Source organism: Rhinatrema bivittatum, chromosome 10, assembly GCF_901001135.1.
Source record: "Rhinatrema bivittatum chromosome 10, aRhiBiv1.1, whole genome shotgun sequence".
NCBI classification, from domain to species: domain Eukaryota; kingdom Metazoa; phylum Chordata; class Amphibia; order Gymnophiona; family Rhinatrematidae; genus Rhinatrema; species Rhinatrema bivittatum.
Window position 1 is genome coordinate 69,706,791 of NC_042624.1, and position 14,363 is coordinate 69,721,153.

A 14,363-nucleotide genomic window follows, 5' to 3' on the forward strand; every position below is an offset into this window, starting at 1 on the left:
TTGGGCCGAACGAGCCGTCCGGCGCGAACGAGCCGGGAATCACGTGGTGCCGCGTCACTCAGATGCGACGTCACGTGATTCCCGGCAAGTTCGCGCCGGACGGCTCGTTCGGCTCAAAAAGAACTTTTGGCCAGCTTGGGGGGGCCTCCTGACCCCCTCAAGCTGGCCAAAAGTTCTTTTTGGGCCGAACGAGCCGTCCGGCGCGAACTTGCCGGGAATCACGTGACGTCGGCGTCACGTGATTCCCGGCTTGTTCGCGCCGAATGAGCCGTCCGGCGCGAAACTTGCCGGGAATCACGTGACGTCGCGTCTGAGTGACGCGGCGCCACGTGATTCCCGGCTCGTTCGCGCCGGACGGCTCGTTCGGCCCAAAAAGAACTTTTGGCCAGCTTGGGGGGGTCAGGAGGCCCCCCCAAGCTGGCCAAAAGTTCTTTTTGGGCTGAACGAGCCATCCGGCGCGAACGAGCCGGGAATCACGTGACGCCGGCGTCACTCGACGTGCCGCCGACGTCACATGCTTCTCGCCAAGGATTGCAGAAATGGCGTCCTCACTCCTCGCTCCATCACCAGGGAGTTGTGGTAAGTCGGGAGGGGGGGATTAAGGAGGGTGAGGGGGTTTATATTTTTATTTTGGCTCAACAATCGCGATTTCCCACATATCGAACATATCTATGTTCGATATGTGGGAAATCCGATCGTTTATGTCGAATCAATTTTTTAAGTAAAAAAAAAATATGAGTTGCGTTTTACTAATGCGGTCAATCCGAATGCACACCCCTATTGCATGTACAGAGGCACCAAAACGCCTAAACAGGCATTGCGAAGTTTACCTGCATATCCAGCAGAGCACAGCTTGGTTAAGTTTTCTGCTGAGGATAACCAGCTAAAGCTGCCGAGCGAATTGTAGCCGGGTACAGTTAGGACAGCGATTTTTCCAACCAGACTCACTCAGCTCTCTCCAGCTAAAGCTGACCTTATCTCAATCACCTCAATGTCACCAGCGCTGGCAACATTTAGCCGCAGAGCTACAGAGTTTGCTGAAACTTTACCATTTTTTTCAGTAAAACGTTTTTGGGTTTGAAACAAATTTTTCTGGAGTGGACTGTTTATGTTTTGTTTTTTGTGGAACTTAAGTTTTTTGGGGAACTTACGTTCTTAAGTTTTTTGGGGAACTTAAGTCTCCCCTACAGGGTAGGGGAGACTTAAGTTCTGTGGAATGGGGCCAGAAATTCTCTTTCAGGGCTACCGAGATTTCACAGTCCACAAAAAACAAAACATAAACAGTCCACTCTAGAAAAATTTGTTTCAAACCCAAAAACGTTTTACTGAAAAAAATGGTAAAGTTTCAGCAAACTCTGTAGCTCCCATCTCCTGATACCTCTCATTGCTGGAAATTTCCCCGTAATAAAGTATAGCGGCATTTATTGAACCCTGAAGGGATGGGAGTCACATATGATATGCACATAAACTACTATTTTAACTGCATGCCACAAACCCATATACATACATGATCATTCATCCCATGCAAGAAATGTCCCAACAAACAATATGTTGGAAGAAGCCAAAAATATTCCCCAAACCAGGATGAATCGTCGTTGTTTCACTATATCTTATCCTAACACCAGCATATCTATGGGACAGTGCTTTATTGGATTTACCTCACACCTGTCTGGTTATATGATATTCTGTGCTATTGCTGTCTTATACATGGAATTCTTTCCTTTTGTTTTATGCCTCAAATGTTTACTAAATAAACAGTTTAAAAAAAACAGAGAGAGTTACATTCAGGTACTGTAGATATTTCCCAATCCTCATAGGGCTTACAATTTAAGGGCCCTATTTACGAAGCATTTTTCCCATAGACACACAACGGGATAAAACGTTTTGTAAATGACCCCCTAAATTTTGTACCTGAGGCAATGGAGCGTGAAGTGACTTGCCCAAGGTCACAAGGAATGTCAATAAGAGAAGCGGGATTTGAACTCTGACTTCTCAGCCCACTGTCTAACCACAAGGCTATTCCGCCACTCAACCAGAATGCTGAGAGGGCAATACTGATTGGAGCAGTAAGTGGAAAGTTACACAGGTAAACTTGCCTGAATATTCATTAGCACTTACTTGGATAAATCTGCCACTGAATATACCCACCTAAACTTACCTAGGTTTATCCAACCAAAATTATCTGTTTTAATTTATCTGAATAGAGCTGAATAGATAAAGTTAGGCCATGACCCTAAAACATTCCTTATCCTGCCTCGTTTTATTTGGCAAATTTTTACCCATGTAGTATTTACCCGGATAACATTTTGCTAGTCAGCAGGGCAGGAAATTGAAATCTTGGAGTTTGTATGGGCAACTTAAAAAGTACCAGACAGATCCTTTTCAATATCAGCCACTCGGTTTCACACTTATCTGTTCTACTCTTTAAAACATGTAGAAAAGATGGACATTAGGGAATGAATGGGCGTACCAAAATGAATGGAAGCCATTCATTTCTTTTGTGGGTCTCCAAAACAAATGAAGGGGGTCCCACAAATTAAACAAATTCTATTTGTCCCGTTTGTCCATTTATTTAGTTTCCCATTCATTTCTATGGGCCATTGAAATCTAAGGGCCATAAAAATGAATGGACCGCAGGTATCAGTTAGTAATTGCAATTATATAACAAGTTAGCAGCCAGCCCTTCCCAGTGAGTTATATATGAGCCATTGTCAAGGAGGTCACAGCACAGAGACAACATATCACAGTGATTCAGCCTATCACTGCTCTCCAGATCCAGTAATAATGCTGATCTTGAAGACTGAGCTTGAGATGTACTGTATACATTTCCTCTGTATACATTGTCTTAGGAGGATGTTGTTACTTGCCATATCCCCCTAATACCACCATAGTGAACTTACTGCCACATTCCTATCTTCCATGCCCCTTATTCCATCATTGGGGAATTATTGCCTCTTGGCTACCTGTCATACCTCTAACACTTCCAAATGGGAAAGGTATAGTGCTATGCACATTAGGACCCACAAGGTAACAAGAGGATTCAGTCAATTAGACAAGATTGCAAGACAATTCCAATTAATAGTCAGTATCAAAAGGAGTTGATTTCTGTCCCTCTGAGGCAATTCCACTCTTTTTAATAGTCACTATAAAAAAGAGGTGATTTCAGTCCCCGGACATGGACTGTGTTGTGCCACTCCGGCTGCGTTGGGAGGGACAGAAGCCCAAACTAATCAATGACAGTGTGATGAAAAACAGTAAATCCAAAAAAGTCAGCATCTCCAAACTCACAGTAGAATACCATAATAGAATATCCAAGCCCCTTTAAAAGCTTGTGACAACATGTATATGAGGGACCCCATCAAGGTATTATCAAGGAACCTGCAATTAGGGTCTTAAGAGAGCGCCAGAGGAATACGTTGAAGGACTTGTAAAGAATTCTAATTTTAACAGGGATTCCATTGAGGCAACCAAACATCGGGTGTCAGCTTCAGTAACAGGGCTGCTCTTCCCAAAATCAGTTCCTTTTGATACTTTTAATAAAAGTTGAATTGCCTCGTAATCTTGTCTAATTGACTGAATCTTCTTGTTACCTTGTGGATCCTAATGTGCATAGCGCTACACCTTTCTCATTTGGATGTTTTTCACTGAGTGTACCAGTTGTCCTCTCCACCTTTATTTTTGCTTATACCTCTAATACTACCATACAGGACTTGCTGCCACATTCCTATCTGCCATCCCCCTTATTCTACTCTAGAAGACTTGCTGCCACATGCAGACATGTTTCTACAACCACAACACCTGTTCTGTAGTACTTTTTCTTCTTCCCTTCCACAATCTCAGCCTGGTTCACTAAAGCCCCCAGTCTGCAGGAAGAAATCCAGACAGAAAAGAACACATACAGAAGAGAAATCATTTACATTTTCTATGTGATAAAATTATCAGAAAGGCAGAGAGAACTCAAGCAAAACCAGAAATTCATAAAATGGAGCATCCAGAGTTCAGCTACAGAACATGGGAAAATGTTTTAAAGTAAAGCAATCCCTACCACGTTCCATGAAAACCAAACCACGCTCATTGAAGAAACGATTCACATGTTCTGAATATGATGACAGTTTCCTTCAGAAAGCCCATTTCACAAGAAAATCACATTTCTACCCAACAACTAGATCAAGTTCATGTATGGAATGTAATAAAAGCTTATTTCAATAAAATGATAGCTAGTTCATTCTCTTGTACTGAATCTGACAATTAAATTGGCAAGTATCCTTCAACAGAATAACTAGCATCTCCCATGCCACTCTGCCTTGTTGCTATACCCCTCATGCTGGACCTTGGGGGTATTTGTGACATTCTGCCTTGCTGCCATGCCTTTCTGCCGCTGCCAAACCTGAGACCTTACACCCTGAGGCATTCTGGGAGGCTGCTTTGTACCTCTCATGTTGCTTTGGTGTCTTGATGCCCCTTTTTGCTGCTTTGTCCCTTTATTGGTGCCATAGTGTTTTTCCAACACCTTTTCTGCTTTACTCTCCTTTCTTGGTATCTTAGAATGCTGATTCCATGTTTGGAATAGGTTTGCTTTCTTCCCCCAGTGAGTTTATTGGCAAACAAGGAAAATCAAAAGAATAAACAAACTTTTTTTTTGTTTTGAAATTAAAGAAACAAATTGGGGTCCCCACGAAAAGAGTGGATGAAACGAAATTAATGTTTTTCTTCTGCACATCCCTAATGGATATGGGAACTGAAATACATTCATTTTGTTTTAATTCTAAACATAAGAGATTGAAACAAGACATTGGATTCATGATTCTCTGTTCTTAGGAGGTGTTGCTTTAACACTTTGATGACAAGTATTCCAACACTTCCAGTAACTAAGATTATGCTCTTCATCTCTAACTGGCGCTAATGCAATTTTCCCTTTGGTCTCCTCCTGATGACCCTAAAAAGGGCAGAGTACAGAGGCATCCCTATCTTATAAGTTCCCATGGAGGACTTACAGAGATCTACCTTAAAAACACTGTGGTTGATTCATGGGGAAAGCCCTCTTTTGCAACTTAAGACAGCCCAGCAGAAAACAGGAAGAGCTATGCGACTGCAGCTGTAGGGAGACATGTTATGTAAAGTCCTGGAGCTACTGGAGGCCAGTCAGTCATTTTAAACTCAGTCAACCAGATATGGTGGGGGGGAAGGGGGTAAGAACCTTGGCTCAGAAAAGGCTGAAGCAAGCTTGCAGCTTGGACAATTTATTTTTCTTTTGCCTGAAGTAAGCCTCTGGCTGGCACACATTATTTCATTTTGCCAGTATTTTGTGGATTATCTGCTAGACTCTAGCAACAGCAAAGAAATGCAGCAACAATAAACTGCACTCAGAGTCTATTTTATGGCGATTAGATTGAAAAGAAGCAATTTCAAATGTAGAGTCAGAGAATGAGTTTAAGTTTATTTACTTATAAACCCCTGTTGTGGAAATCCCACTCTACAGCATTCACTAGAAGTAACAAGTTGTTGTAATTGTAAACCGGAGTGAAGGCATTTTTTTGCTATACTTCGGTATATAAAAAATCTTTAAATAAAAATAAAATAAATAAAGGTTTCCTTCTCCAGTTCTACAGTTACCTCTGAAGATGCCTATGAGGTCTCAAAAGCTCATGTACTACAAAATCTTTTTTTTGTTGGTCCGTTAAAATCTATCACTACCTACAAAGACCACCATGCAAATATATCTGTGGACCTTATAGGCTTCTTAAAAGTTAGTATTTTTGCCACAGGGGCAATAAGTAAAACAAAGAACATTCATTATTCCCAAGGGATATTGGAGAAATAGATTTCACCACTTTCAGGGAAAAGATTTATTTAGTCAAAAGGTTGGGAAATGTTAAAACATTTTGCCAATGGAGATTGAGAAACTTGATAGAGCTTTGGTCTTTTTCAGCCTAAGTAACTGTTCTTACCTTCACTGCAGGCTCTCCAATGACCATAGAAACAGGGCATTGCCTGGGGTGCTGATGGGAAGTATAGGCCACTGATGCCCACTGGTCTGTGTACCCTTTGGGAGTGTAGAATCCACAGTCCATGGTGCTGCTTTCTCTCTCAAAAGATTCACATACCCCATCCCCATCATGGACGTAACATAGGCTGGGCTCCCCTACAATAAAAGCAAAAATACGTTCCTGTGTCAGAACGGAGGATTATTCCTTTTGTATGCTCACAACTTATAAGAATATCTCCTGTATACAGCTACATGAATGGGTGAACTTTAAACAGGTTAGTGATGTTAATGAGCACTGTTTGAAAAGATCATCAATTACTAGTGATGGTTGATATGCAAGTTCCATGACTGATCACTGAATTCGACTAGCAGCTACTATTGTGAAAAAAAAAAAAAAGTTTTATTCTTCATTTCTCTTTTCCCACTGCATTCCACATTGTGTCAGGCTCTACCAAAGAGTAGAAAAGAATTACTAAGCAGGCTCCCCAGAGCTCAAAGCTGGAACCTGAGGCACTCCAAATGATTAGAGATAAATAATCAAAAGTGGATGCTCTAGTGCAAACTCCACAAGTACGTTTTCCTGCAGGGTTTGCACCAATAATCAATGCAAAAGTATTCCAATAGTTTTGTTTGCCCATGGAAAAATGATGCACAGAGATTTGTTCCTACTTTCTCTACTTATCATTTTTCAGCATAAGGTAGCATGCATTGTTTTGAATAATCCAATTACTTGAGCTGCTCTATTCTCCATTCTTTCCCCCCATCTGGGCACAACTTCTGCAGTTTGCAGGTAAATGTACGTGTTGTTCAACCATGTGGATAAAGGTGAACCGGTAGATATAGTATACTTGGATTTTCAGAAGGCGTTTGACAAAGTTCCTCATGAGAGGCTTCTAGGAAAAGTAAAAAGTCATGGGATAGGTGGCGATGTCCTTTCGTGGATTGCAAACTGGCTAAAAGACAGGAAACAGAGAGTAGGATTAAATGGGCAATTTTCTCAGTGGAAGGGAGTGGACAGTGGAGTACCTCAGGGTTCTGTGTTGGGACCCTTACTGTTCAATATATTTATAAATGATCTGGAAAGAAATACGACAAGTGAGATAATCAAATTTGCAGATGACACAAAATTGTGCAGAGTAGTTAAATCACAAGCAGATTGTGATAAATTGCAGGAAGACCTTGTGAGACTGGAAAATTGGGCATCCAAATGGCAGATGAAATTTAATGTGGATAAGTGCAAGGTGATGCATATAGGGAAAAATAACCCATGCTATAATTACACGATGTTGGGTTCCATATTAGGTGCTACAACCCAAGAAAGAGATCTAGGTGTCATAGTGGATAACACATTGAAATCGTCGGTTCAGTGTGCTGCGGCAGTCAAAAAAGCAAACAGAATGTTGGGAATTATTAGAAAAGGAATGATGAATAAAACGGAAAATGTCATAATGCCTCTGTATCACTCCATGGTGAGACCGCACCTTGAATACTGTGTACAATTCTGGTCGCCGCATCTCAAAAAAGATATAATTGCGATGGAGAAGGTACAGAGAAGGGCTACCAAAATGATAAGGGGAATGGAACAACTCCCCTATGAGGAAAGACTAAAGAGGTTAGGACTTTTCAGCTTGGAGAAGAGACGACTGAGGGGGGATATGATAGAGGTGTTTAAAATCATGAGAGGTCTAGAACGGGTAGATGTGAATCGGTTATTTACTCTTTCGGATAGTAGAAGGACTAGGGGGCACTCCATAAAGTTAGCATGGGGCACATTTAAAACTAATCGGAGAAAGTTCTTTTTTACTCAACGCACAATTAAACTCTGGAATTTGTTGCCAGAGAATGTGGTTCGTGCAGTTAGTATAGCTGTGTTTAAAAAAGGATTGGATAAGTTCTTGGAGGAGAAGTCCATTACCTGCTATTAAGTTCACTTAGAGAATAGCCACTGCCATTAGCAATGGTTACATGGAATAGACTTAGTTTTTGGGTACTTGCCAGGTTCTTATGGCCTGGATTGGCCACTGTTGGAAACAGGATGCTGGGCTTGATGGACCCTTGGTCTGACCCAGTATGGCATTTTCTTATGTTCTTATGTTCTTATGTTTTTTTCTTTTACTTGCAGACAAGTTGATCAAATTTAAAATCTCCAATTTGTATAAGTAAAATGATTTTTTAGCCATGGAAAAGACTTTGAAAATTGCTCTCTAACAGCCATTTTTGCAAATAAAACAATGCTTTAACTGCAGAAATGGGCTTTTCAAAATTTGCATATCCTATATCCAAATAAAAGTACTCGCATGGTGCCACCAAGTAATGGGTTTTGAACCCACACTGGAAGGAGGGCTCCCATTTCTTTCCTCTAGATCATGCAGATTGCCCTCTGGATCAGAATAGTAATATATATGGAGGGTCATTTTCAAAGGGACTTCCGCTGGTAAAATTGTGCTTTACTGATAGAAATAGCCCTTTAGAAACTTTTGCAACCAATAACTGTGTAAAATTCTGTGCATTTACACTATGAAAATAAATTTTAAAGAGTTAAGTGGGAGTTGTACATGTAAAATTAGCATGTATGCATTTAGATACTATTTTTGAAACCTCAAGAGTACGCACATACTTGCAATGTCACACATAAATGTTAACAGGGAAAAAAAGAGTAGTTTAGGGGCTTTCCAGGGCAGGGTTCGTAAGAATATGAGCAAGTTGCCATTTTCTAGGAAGTATATGCACATACATTACCAAACTTGGCTGTATCCTTTTACTACTGTTAACTGACTCATTCAATTGAAATCATACTTGCCTTTTATCTGTAGTTTTTGGGTGGGAGGCCTGGGTGAAGTGCTAAGGGTTCAGGATGAAGTAAGAGAGGATCTAGGTGAATTGGAGAAAGTCTGGGTGAATTGGTAGAGGCCTCAGTGAACTGGTGATTCCAAGTGCACATGCAAACATTTTCAGAAACGGATTAAATGCAAACTTTATAAAAATCCTGCCGCCATGTTTAATTAGGCACACATTTTATAATTATTACACAAGTAAAATATATGTGCCTAATATTGGGTAAAGAAACTATGCATGTTCCTGCATCACAAATTTATGAATATACTGAAACATGCATGTGTACTTTCAGGGCAGAAATACATAGCTTATAAAATACTAGCAAAAACTGTGAGGAGATTGATAGGGAGTGCTGGAAGAGTGGTCCCATTTGAGGGAAATGTGTGTCCTTGGGCCACTGCACAATCCCAGAGAGCTCCAAGGCGGTACCGAGGCAGGGGAGACGTGTCCAAGCATGGGTGGAAACTGAAGGTTTGAACTCTCCACCGGACCTGCATGCTTTCAGGAAGACCAACAACACAATGGTGGTCTTTAAATGGTCCTCCGACCATTCCAAGCCCTTTTGGACCTGCCGCTGGGTAACGGCAAAAAGCAGCAGGCCAAACGGAGACCATGGACAGATTTATTTATTTATTTATTTATTTAGCAACTTTTTTTATACCGACATTCGTGGGTACATCATATCGGTTTACATGGAACTAAGAGAAATACAGAGAACGGGGGGGGGTGGGGGGACGGGGGGACGGACAGGAGTATAATAAACATAAGATAATATAAAAGAAACTTGAAATAGTTAGCATAATGATAATCACATGGAAGATAACAACGAGATGACATAAAATAAATTAGCTTGATAATTAATAGCAAGGGTAATTAGGAGAAGCTAGAAGACCTATGCTGGGAATGCCTGCTTAAAGATGAAGGCCTTGGAACATGGAAGGCTCAGACGAGGAACTTGGAACGTGAAGACTCAGATGATCAACTTGGAACTCTGAGCGCTAGGAAGACTCAGACGAGGACTTGGAATGAAGAAGTTCAGGATCAAAGTCAAGTACTAGGTTGAGGCTGCGACGCAGCGTGCCCTACACAGCCCACCCATGGGACTGGTCGCTGACCACGCTTGATGCGAGGCAGACTCCAACGGATACGTGGAAGTTGAAGTTGGAATATGGCGAAAATTCAGAAGAAGCCTGCACCGAGACGCACCCTACACAGCCGCCCATGGCTGGTCATGGACCACGCTGAAGCGGAGCAGGTTCAAACAGAGTCTTAGGCATGGACGGAGCAGCCACAAGGAAATCCAAGGGCCGGAACAAGATTCAGGACGGAGGACCAAGATGAGACTTGGCTTCAAACAGGAAGATTCAAGAGACAGGACCAAGACGAGACTTGGCTTCGGGCAGGGTGACCCTCCAGAGACTTGTGCTGCGGATAAAAAGGTGGCCTTGTGCCATGAATTGGCATGTGAAAACTCTATTTAGCACTTTGATAAATGAATGACCCCCTAAGTGACTTATCTGTGCATCTGGACCCCAGGAGAGGAGATGAAAGAAGAGGGGAGACTTCCTGCAGAGGAAAGCCAGACTGGCCCCCCCAAGCTGGCCAAAAGTGCCGTTTGGGTCCAACGAGGGGTCCGGGAGCGGAACTGCGATGGACCACGTGACGTCGGCGTCACGTCGGAGTGACGCGGACGTCACTTGATTCCCCACGCGTCCGCTCCCGGACCCTCACTGAACTTTTGGCCAGCTTGGGGAGTTTTGGTAAGTCTTGGGGGGGGGGGATTAAGGAGGGTGAGGGGTTTATTTTATTTTATTTATTTATTTATTTATAGGTTCTTCTATACCGCGGTACGTAAAGCAATACATCACCTCGGTTTACAGTGAAACATTAATTTAGCAACAGGCTTTACATGTAACAGTATAAAATAAACAGTAAAACAATTAATAGCAACAGGCTTTACAGAAAAACATGGGTTTCAAATAATATGCTAAATATCGAACAATAGAATATTAATAACCATGTATTTGCAGGAGCAAATAATCTATCTGAGGCAAACCAACGTTTCATTATATATAATAGCCTGAATTGATAAACCATGTGGGGGTGTGGAGTTTAAATTTTTATTTAGATCAACAATCGCGATTTCCAACGTATTCAACATAGCTATGTTGAATAAGTTGGAAATCCGATCGTTTACGCCTCATCATTTTTTTAAGTTAAAAAAAATAATAAGTTGCGTTTTCCATTTAAGTTCAAAACGAATGCACACCCCTACTATCCTCTTCCCTCTCTATGTTGCTTTCTCCTTCTTCTGTGTGTCTCTCCTGTTCTGTACTCCACATTTCTTCTGTCTCTCATCCTCTTTGGATTCCTGTCCCTCCACATCCACCCCATTGATATCAGGGAGGGGAATTTTTCAGCTCTGACTGTGCAGGGTACTGGCATCCGATCATTTACCCTTAATAAGCATTCTCTAATGCTGGCACAAAAGACCGATGATGCCCTGTATGAGCAATCTGAAGATACCGGAGAGCCACTGGGAGGAAAGAGGAAACAGAATAGAGACTGAAGGGTTGCAAATCTCTCTGTAATGAGCTATGCAGTCTCTAAAAAGGTTTTGGGAGTGCTGGTAAGTCATGGTCTTCCAGACTACTGTTCTGGCTTAAATCTCAGAACGTATGCAGTGGTCTTCGAAGAGACTAGCCACATCCATAACAGCAATGATTGTCTCTCTGGTGCTGTTCTTGGGGGCATAACCCATTTTGAAAAGGATCACAACAAGGCAGGAGTGACTGGGCATCATCCTGCCTGTTTCTTTCTCCAGCACCCCTACGGAAGGGGTAAATGAGGGAGGAGCCCAGGAGGCCCTAACTGGGCTTGACTCAGCTCAGTTGGATAATTGTGGGACATGCCAGTTTCTTAGGGATGGGAGTGGAGTCAGGGAGGCCCTGTTACATGTTTTTTGTTTTTTTTTTGGGGGGGGGGGGGGGGGTTAATGTTTACTTCAGTTTGGCAAACTTATCAAACTGAAATAAACGTTAAACAAACCAAAGAAGGAGCCCCCCTCAGTCCCCTTCCCCCCTTTCCCTGAAATAAAAAAAACAAACACGTTGTTTTGGCCGGCACATCCGTAGCGTGCACCTTGCAAGTAGGCAGGCTGTTGAAAATTGCCCCTGATAGATGTAACTGAGCCCGATTCTAAAGTGGGATATTTCAATAGCAGATTAAAGGAGGTTTGAGGACAGAGGGACACGCAGCTCAAGGAAACCGCTGTGTGACTCACTCACCAATGCAGTTGAAGCCTTTTTCTTTTGCACACTTCTTAGAGCAGCCATCCCAATCCAGCAGGTTTCCATCGTCACACTCTTCTCCTAAGCTGCTAGGAAAAAAACATTTAAAAAACACGCAAGAATTGGTTTCCTGTAAGCACCATTCAAGATGGTCCTTTGCTCTGCAGGCAAACTTTAAAATGCATCACATTTAAAACATCAGCTTTGCAAATCCAAAATTCTGCCAACAGCTCCAGATTGTACTCGTGAATTTAGTCACGGTGAGGAATGCTGGCCTGACAGCGTCGGAAACATAAGTCCTCCATGTCCTGTTACTTCTGAACGAGTGCAACACAGGCAGAAAGCATGCAGAGTTCTCCCTCATTGCTTTTTCTCATATCTATTTTTGAGTGGCCTCCTCTGGGAATAAAAGGGTTAGGGTATATTCTTATCCAGTCTTTGGTCTCTCAGATGATACTTCCAGCTGATTTGACAGTTGTGAATAAGATGTTCCTTATTGTAAACACCTAACTCTATGCAGACACCAAATTTCTCAGCTTTCAGTAATTGGAAAAATAGACAGGATTTTAACTTGTGAATAACCACAGAAGCAAAAATGGCAAGTTAGGGGACAATTTTCAAAGCAGGCACACTCCCTCAAAGCCCTCGAGTACTGTTTACCCACTGTTTTGGCACCAGTTTTCAAAGGAAAAGTCCATATATATTTTGCCTTTGAAAACTGCCTAAGGAAAAGTACCCACACACATTTGCACTTGCTATTTTGTGTTAGAAATAAAGATGAATTTAATTTAGACAAAACAGATTATGCATAAGGTTGTCTAAGTCAGCGTGTGTGGAGAGGGGGAAGTAGTAATTAAGGACATTTTTAGAGCAGCTAAATATGAAGCTATTAGTAAGGCATAAATTGCATGAACAGTCTAGACAGCAAGTTCATCGGGGTTAACTCATCATCAGGTTAGAAATCTTTCATGTAAAAATGGCTCAAGCAAATAAAAATAACTGTATCTTGAGTCTTGAAAAATGCTGCCAAGAGATTCAACACATCTCAGCCACCCTAACCCTGCTTGTGGGGTTTCAGTCCTGCCTCCACTCTTCACTACATACTATATTTATAGTAACATGTATGACATTCATTATCCGTTTCTGAACATATGCACTTTTGGCCATGCAAAGTTGCTCTAGAATGTTGGCAACATCTGGAATTCAGAGGAGGCTGCACCCAGAAGATGCTTAGAGTGTGATAGTGTGATCTCAAGGCAAGAAGCCAAAACCCCTTGTTCACCTTTCACTGGACTCACTTTCACATTCAAATATCGCAAACATGTATATTGGCTCACTCCATAGGAGGTAATGAGAAAAAAGCCAGTAGCATGGCACACATAGAAAATCACTTATTCGATATTAAAAAAAAAAATAGCAATGGCTTAGTATGATGAACTGTTTTCATAGAAATTCTATGAGTATCAGAACATAACAATACAACTTTTTCCATCTATACAATCTATTTTCTCCTTCATGGAATGGCAATTGTCCTGTCCATTAAGGTATAACATTGGTATCACAGATGGCAAAGCAAACCTTTACTAGTCAACCCCTGCAATATAGTCATGGTCTGATAACCTACAGCAGTATTCAACACACCAGCACAGGTGGGCAAGGGCAAAGACAGGGGCTGTGAGAAATGGAATCTCATTTCCCTACATATAGGCGCATTGTCTGCAACACCTACCCTAGAGAACGCCACATAGGGTATGATGCCCACTAATCTGTCCTCGCTGCATGTTCCATGTGCAGCTCTACAGACAGCTGTTGCCCCCATCTCAAAAAAGACATAGTAGCAGAGAAAAGTTACAGACAAGGGCAACAAAAATGATAAAGAGGATGAAAAAGCTCCCTTAAGCAGAAAGGCTAAACAGATTAGGGATCTTTAGCTTGGACAAAAGATGACTAAGAGGGGATATGACTGAGATTTATAATATCACAAGTGGGGTGGAACAGAATGGGGAATGGTTATTTACTTTTTAAATAATACTAGGACTAGGAGATTCTTCATGAAACTAGCAACCAGCAGATTTAAAATGAATTGTAGGAAGTAATTTTTCACTCAGTGTGCAATCAAGCTATGGAATCTCTTGCCAGAGGGCGTGGTCCAAGCAACTAAGACAGAGTAGTACAAAAATGAATTGGATAAGTGTGCACAGGCTCTCACATGTGCAAACACTGGCTCACACATATACACAGGCTCTCACACT

The 14,363-nt window shown here is 41.8% G+C and overlaps 1 protein-coding gene across 2 annotated transcripts in view; it reads right to left on the reverse strand.

Moving 5' to 3' along the window:
- PAPPA2 (pappalysin 2) overlaps window positions 1–14,363 on the reverse strand; it is a 459,501-nt gene that overhangs the window by 241,300 nt on the left and 203,838 nt on the right. For both annotated transcript variants that reach the window (XM_029618757.1, XM_029618758.1), the window contains 2 exons: window positions 12,109–12,197; window positions 5,949–6,142 (listed from right to left, as the gene is read on the reverse strand). In XM_029618757.1, coding sequence (XP_029474617.1) covers window positions 5,949–6,142; window positions 12,109–12,197 — 283 coding nt within the window. The remainder of the gene's footprint in view (window positions 1–5,948; window positions 6,143–12,108; window positions 12,198–14,363) is intronic.